This window comes from Triticum urartu, chromosome 1A, assembly GCF_056163025.1.
Source record: "Triticum urartu cultivar PI428250 chromosome 1A, HENAU_Tu73, whole genome shotgun sequence".
Classification (NCBI taxonomy): Eukaryota; Viridiplantae; Streptophyta; class Magnoliopsida; order Poales; family Poaceae; genus Triticum; species Triticum urartu.
Window position 1 is genome coordinate 8,189,949 of NC_141873.1, and position 7,086 is coordinate 8,197,034.

Below are 7,086 nucleotides of genomic sequence, written 5' to 3' on the forward strand. Positions count from 1 at the left end.
TCGAGCTAGTTCTTTGGATCCTGCAATCAAGAAATAAAAAAATAGTTCTAGTTAATGAGTCCAACACAGCATACGCTATACAATTATTCCATCCCCATTGTTAAAAAGAACTGTCGCGTGTCAGCGGAACAACTTACCCGTGTAAATGTCTAAAGCATATGCACAAGTACATGTACTAAAAGCTTCCGGTGTTGATTTAAGTTGTGACTCGATCTATAGTTTCAGTTAAGTTCATGTCGCTAGCTAGCACATATTCATTTTTTTAAGTTGTGACTCAATGCAGCAACAACGCATGGTGAAAGAGAACAAGCAGCTAGCTAATTATGAAGGCCAATGACATGCTCACTTGAAAGTGGACCATAAGTGTCGGTTTCTTTGTTTTCAACCTGTTGACATGCTTTGTCCTTAAAACGGAAAGAACAATTATAGATGCCACATCAATATTGACACTATAAAAGGTGAAACAAGAATAACACGATCTAACACATTAATAATCCCAGCTGATGTAGAAGCATGCCGAATGCACATCACTGAATAACTATAGAATAACTAAAAGTCAGTGTACTCACATAGACATCCCGGGACTCCGTGTTAGACCATGTTCCATTCTTAGTGTGGGTGTGTTCCCACAGAGCAATCCAATCTGGCTCTTCTCCAGTTTCCAAGTTTCTCTGCAAGTAATATAGCAATGAGATGCTTGAAACATGAAACCGTAGTTAGCAGCGAGGCATACATATTTACTTACACTCATACCTTCTCAAAACTTAGTTGCAAGTAAGATTTTGATCCAATTCTGTGTTTTGTCTTCTGTTTCTTATGATTATCGGTGTTCTTTCGGCTACGTTCCTATCAATTCATCGAAACCAAATATAACCATTCAGAAAAGCAATTTCATCTTAACACATAGTAGACAAAGAGTGATCTTAGAGATAACCTGAAATTATGAATTAGTGACAAAGTACTCAATCATCCATTCCCACTCTTCTGGTTGTAAATCATCCGGTAGATTAGCCAATCTAGCTGCATCTATTTTGTATGCCTTGTAAGTGGAGCTTAGAGTTGATCGCCAGCCTCTATATCGCCCTTTCGCAATTTTGAGACTTTTTCTTCTGTTTCTTGTGTTTCTTCTAGGTCCCATCTGTCCTGTAAAGCATACAACAAATGAATATACATAAGCAGTGCATTATCCATGGTAAAATAAGATAACACATGTGAAAAAGGTTGTATGCACTATGATATGAGCAACAATGAGTCGATGGATCCGACCATGTCCTCACTCCAATGAGCAGTCTTGAAGGTTTAGCAATTTAACCCATACCAGGATTTTATGCATTATAGCAAATGCTAGAGAAAACTTAAATGACAAACAATTTACCAGATCTGGGTTATCCATGTTAGTTTGTGTATGTTGTTATACTTTCCATCCTTGTTAAGACAACATAGCCTTTCCTTCCTGCACACAAAATCAATCAAGGGACTTAGCATTAACAAAGCATTGATGTTGTGCACCATTCAAATAGGTGATTATGAAGTAAGGATGTTGTGTACCATGAGCATCCTTCGTAGAATTCATCATTGTGCCCTGGTGTAGGTAATATCAGAATCTGAGTCAATTTAAGAAGAAACACAATACATAAAGCAGGCATAAAATCAAATCAGTTTAACAAAAAATTAAAAAAAAAGAAGAAAAAAACTATGTTGGGAACCTCCAACGAAATAACTACAAGGCCCCGTCTCACGCACATCTCCTCCTCTCTTCTCTCTCTTCTCTTTCTCTTCTGGAGCTGATCCATTTATCTCTGCATGATCCAATCGCACTACCAAAGGTCCTGATTGTACCACACTGGGTCAATTCCTTCTCACTTTTCTCTCAAGTTTCTCACATCTCTCCTATGCTTCTTTGAGTCCAATTGTTTTGGGTGAACAATTTTTATTAGCAATAAAAAATAACACATGGGAAAGTCTTATGTATTAGGAGTAAAACCAAAGTGCACGACTCTCATAGACAGTTTCCTGAACAACAACTTTTATCTTTACCTCCTCCACTCTTGTGCACATACTCTGGTTTCTCAATCCAGAATGGATTTCACATAACCTTAAGTATTTTTTTGCCAATAATTATAGGAGTACCACTGGCTTCGGTTTCGCCATTGACAGAAACACATATATTTTTCAATAATATATGTCACAAATAGTAAGCAAAATTTAGTTAAATGTAAAATCAAGAACTTTGAAAGGGATAACAATCAAAGAGCACCTGCTTAAGATGCCTGCAGAATTAATGTGGTACATAATCCATTCAGTTACTGATAGGAAACCTAGATACCCATAAATGATTCACTTTTTGCTGCTCAGAGTGTGTTTTACTTTGTCACTCGAACTCAAGAAACATGCATGTGAGACAAGCAAGCTAAATACAGCAGCAAAAGTTGAACCAGATTTTACAGATAAACGGCGCAGGTATGTTCAGGGGGCCCATCATGTAGGCAGCTGCTGCAATGCTAGATAAGTAGGACTAGGATACGACAAAATCAAATCACAGCACCATTCTGAATAATAGTCAATTTGCAGAATGAGTTTGTCTACCATCTGATTCCATACACCCCAGCTTCAAAAAGTCATGGATAAGTGATGATCATTTAGCAGGAAATGTAATTTTCTCTCTTAGCTAGTCTTATTGCACATACAGAGTTGAATCATGATCAAATATATTACTCACAGCTTGATGCTCACAAATACATTGAACATTGTACTATGAAACATTATGTGATTCTACTGCCATAAGCTCACGGAAACGCTTTTAAGAGATTCAGATAGCTCACTGAAACTAGGAAATATACAGAAGAAACCTATATATTATGGAGTTCAGTCTTTCTCCAGGACTACTGTATCTATATTACAGTTTCTGCAAATTTGCATCTCTGGTATATGAAGTTCTAAATATGAAAAGGTCGTGAAGAAAAATCACAGGCATGAACAAATATAACTGGATATGTAGCCAGCACATGGAAATCTTTGCATCCTACCAGTTAAGATCTGGAGGAGGGGCTAGGTAACTGGAGTCAACCGGGACAGGCGTCGCATATGTTGGAAGAAGAATGGCGGGCAGCTCCTCAGCATCAGTTGGGGCCGCGGATCCTCGGGCGGACAGTCCTGCTGCTTCCCGGCACGGGGGATCCTTGGCGGCGGATGGCGCTGCTGCTCCTCAGTGGCGGACAATCCTCCTTCGTCGCGGACGGCGCTTCTGCTACTGCGCGCTAAGCGAAGGGAGACCGGGGGTCGGTGGTGGTGCGAGGGGACCGGCGGGCGGGTTGTGCCGGCGGTGCGCATGTTAGGGGTGGCAGCGCGCAGTTCGGGTGGAGGTACAGAGCAGGGTTAGGTTTACACTAGATCATTGATGATGCGCGTTGCCGCGTCCGTCTATTAGTACAACTAGCAAAAAATATCCGTGCGTTACAACGGGAGAGAAAAAATTGCATGTGTGTACTCCAAAAAGTATGGCTCAAGACCTCCGTAGGTCCACACCATCTTTTCTAACACGGTGCCCACCTATGTCACCTCTTAACCTCCTTTCCGCTCTCATCCACAGTGGTCATGGTGTCCAAGACAATGCACGCGAACAACACAAATACTAATAGAAATGGGTAGAGTGTGTTTTTCCACATAACTTCATTCAAAATAATAATAAATAGCACACAGGTAATCATAGTGCATACCATCAAAATTCACAGCCTTTAATATCGTGTAACCGTTTTCTCCGGCTAACAAAATAACTTTGATATTATTTTAAAAGCTACGACATTTGTCAATGTTAATACTTTTCCCGAATAAAGAATTGAATCGTTGCACGACCGGCAAATTATATGTATATAATATATGATTGAATTAATGTTTTATTATTCATACCATTATTATTTACTCTGAAATATAAAATTAAGTTGTTAAATTTTGATCTACCGATAATTTTTTATTTTTTTAATAATCAAACTGCATGGTCATGTGCAATTTTCTTTTTTGAGAAGGACCATGTGCAAATTAGTACTCTAGCAATCCAACCACGTAATTTGAATTGACCCCTTACACTTAGAATTTTTTTTAAGCAAACCCCATATATTTGGATGTTTTTTAGATTTTTGTTTTTTGAGAAGAGATGTTTTTTTAGATAAACCGCACGCTTGGATGTGTTACCACGGGCCAGCTACTTGGGCCTGACTAACCTCGCAGGAAGCCGACTATGGCCCAGCCGCCCCACCGCTTGGGTATGGCAGCGCGCACGCCTTATCCCCTATTTCCCCACCGCTGAAATCTTATCCTCTCGTCGTCTCGTCTCGATTCTTCCCCTCCCTCGCACTTTCCTCATCTTCATTCGCCAACGCAACAGGACGCTGGAGACGATGCATGGCTGGGTCCTGCCGCGATTCCCGCCGTCCGTGCGCTTCGATGCTGCGCTGGAGGAGGCGCTGTCGTGCTCGCCTGCGCAAGGTGCGGGCTTTGCAAGGCAGGGCTCGCTGCTCTCCAAGGGGCAGGCGACAGCCACTGGTGACACCGTGTGTCACAACACACGTATTTTCAACTTGTACACTGGTAATTGTTCAAGGAGTGTGGCTGGTGCTGTTCCCATCCTCTGGTTGTTGATTTCTCAAAGGAGCCGCTGCTTGTGTGCTTAAGTTGTTCCTTCGTAGCCTTCCATTGAGTTTAATCTGTTCCCTTCTCTGGTTGTTGCTGCCTCAAGCACCGCCGTATATAAATTGATTCGATTGATTACAAAGGAGCGAGGTGGTACTATTTATTCTGATAATAAACATATTTCTTCTTCTTACAGCAAAAGCACGCAACCGCACTCGTTTCTATCCTCCCCCTTCGCAGATCCCCCCTTTTTGCCACTCCAGTAGCCCGGCCTCCCTGCCTCCGACCGCGCCTAGAGAGGAGCTCCAGCTGTGGCACGAGCAGGCCAGCCCAGGAGCCGTCACCTCCCCCTCTCTCCTCTCTCTCTCTCTCGGCTTTTACCTTCTTCTCTCTGTTTCTAATCTTTGTTTTCTCTCTGTTTCTAATATTTGTTTTCTATAGGGAAGTCACCATGGAACAACCCCGCCGCGCCGGCCCTATGTTTTGGGAGGCCCTAGACGAACTCGACAACATGGGCCCTTATGTCCTAAGTCCTAAGACCATATATATGTATGCGTGTGCGTTATATATATGACTTATTAAGAGTAACTTTTAGTCACACATCTTTAGTTTAAAATTTGACTATAATAATTTAAATGACTTCATCGAGAACAATAATAACCAAATTCGAACAATAATAAGAACTGGTTCCATCAACAACAATAATACTAAAAAATCACAAAATAAAACTAACATGACATGATTAATTACCTCAAATAAGAACCAAATTAGACTGACTCCATCGACAACAATAATACTTTAGTGCTTCAAAAAAGGTTTCTTCGGGAGTAGTTTCTTGCCCCTGTTCTTCAATGACATCAACATTGCTTGAAGATGTAAAGAACTTATTCAAAGAATCCTTCAATGGTAGAATTTTCGGATCACTTTCTTTCTTTTTCCTTCTTGTTTCAGCACCCGACAATTGCTTCTTCTTAGGTAACATGGCAGGCTAATGTCCTAAAATCATGAAGAAAAGATCAAAAGAGGATACAAAGAATTAGGAGTTTATACATCGGATGACAAAAAAATGATTGATTGAATTAGAAAATTTAAAACTTCATGCATACTGAAATTGGAGGATGGATCATGGATGTATAGTTGAATACGTAATTAAATACTAAATAAAGAATAAATAAAGTACTGAAATTGTCAAATTAGGGTTTGGGGGATGGACTGGAACTGAGGAATATGGATGGAAACATTCAAACGTACTTTAGGGATTGGGGACGGCCACGTTGCAGACTTCAAGACTTGTAGTCGCCAGTCGGATGTATACTTGTATACGTATTGCCGCGGTGCCGCCTTGCCGGATGGCCGGGCCGCTGGGTTGCTGGACTGTCGTGCGGCGCGCTGCGCGTGCAGCTCTAGCAGGCAGCGGGCCAGCGGCAGGCGAGGCGAGGATGACACGGCAAGGCACCGAGCGACGGAGCGAGGAGGCCGATGGGCGTCACGGCGCCTGACGAACCTAACCTACGAAGGAAAAGGAAAATGAGTAGTCGTCTGTCTGCCAACTGGCGTGAGTCACGGTGTCGCTTCGCGACTTCGCGTTTGTTAATCGATCAGCGATGGCTTGCTAGCTATCTGATGGGCCTAGCCCATCTTATTTCTTTTCTCTAGTTCTTTTGTATTATTTTTACCTATTTTTTGCTGGGTAATAATATAGATATATACTCTGTCATGGGCCCCCCTCCCCGCTTGGGCCCTGGGCCGTCGCCCCGCCGCCATACCCCCAGGGCCGGCCCTGCCGCCGCCTTGGAGCTCGGCCCGCCTCCGGCCGGCCACCTCTCCGTTGGTCTCGTGCTCCTCCGCCTCGATCCGTCCGCCCCACCGCCGTATCCGCGCCGGAGCAGCCGGATCCGCCGCCCAGACCACCAACCAAGAGCCGCCTCTTGCCTATCCTACGGTCGGGAGGAGGACGACCGAGAGGAGCGCCCATTGATCCGCCGCCTGGGCCGCCTTGGAGCACGCCCTGCCTCTGGCCGCCACCTCTCCGTCAGCCTCGCGCTCCTCCGACATGATCCGTCTGCCCCACCGCCGGATCCGCCGCCCAGACCACCAACCAAGCGTCGTCCCTTCCCTTTCCTGCGGTCGTGGGTTGAATAATATAAACTGCAGGGTCCTTTTTTAAGAACGAATCGTTTTTTTAGATTAGCCACTTCAAAAAAGGACCGCGGGTTGAATTCACATACATGGAGGGACTTTTTTGCAAAATCGTCGACGACGTACCACCAGAAGCAATCGCTGCTTTATTAGTAGGTAAAGATTAAATAATATGGTTTTGATAAATATGTAGTCATAAAACATGTTGTCAACAAATTTAGTGGCAGAACATGGACATCACATTTGTATAAAATGCCAATATGTTGGACAGCAATAGAAAAGACCCAAGTAGTGTAGTGGTAGGAGAGTACTCGGTTTTTT

The 7,086-nt window shown here is 43.2% G+C and overlaps 1 protein-coding gene across 1 annotated transcript; it reads left to right on the plus strand.

Annotated features, from left to right (window-relative positions):
- The first annotated feature begins 4,234 nt into the window (after window positions 1-4,234).
- On the plus strand, window positions 4,235-6,878 carry LOC125542875 (uncharacterized). Its single transcript, XM_087543673.1, has 3 exons — window positions 4,235-4,584; window positions 5,068-5,088; window positions 6,410-6,878. The coding sequence occupies exons 1-3, from the start codon at window positions 4,395-4,397 to the stop codon at window positions 6,766-6,768; spliced, it is 570 nt and encodes a 189-aa protein (XP_087399799.1). The 5' UTR covers window positions 4,235-4,394; the 3' UTR covers window positions 6,769-6,878.
- The last annotated feature ends 208 nt before the right edge of the window (window positions 6,879-7,086 follow it).

Coding starts and splice junctions, on each gene's coding strand:
- LOC125542875 (XM_087543673.1), top strand. CDS start 4,395: ATGCATGGCTGGGTCCTGCCGCGATTCCCGCCGTCCGTGCGCTTCGAT. Junction 4,585..5,067: donor TATTTTCAACTTGTACACTG/GTAATTGTTCAA, acceptor TGTTTTCTATAG/GGAAGTCACCATGGAACAAC. Junction 5,089..6,409: donor GAAGTCACCATGGAACAACC/CCGCCGCGCCGG, acceptor GGGCCGGCCCTG/CCGCCGCCTTGGAGCTCGGC.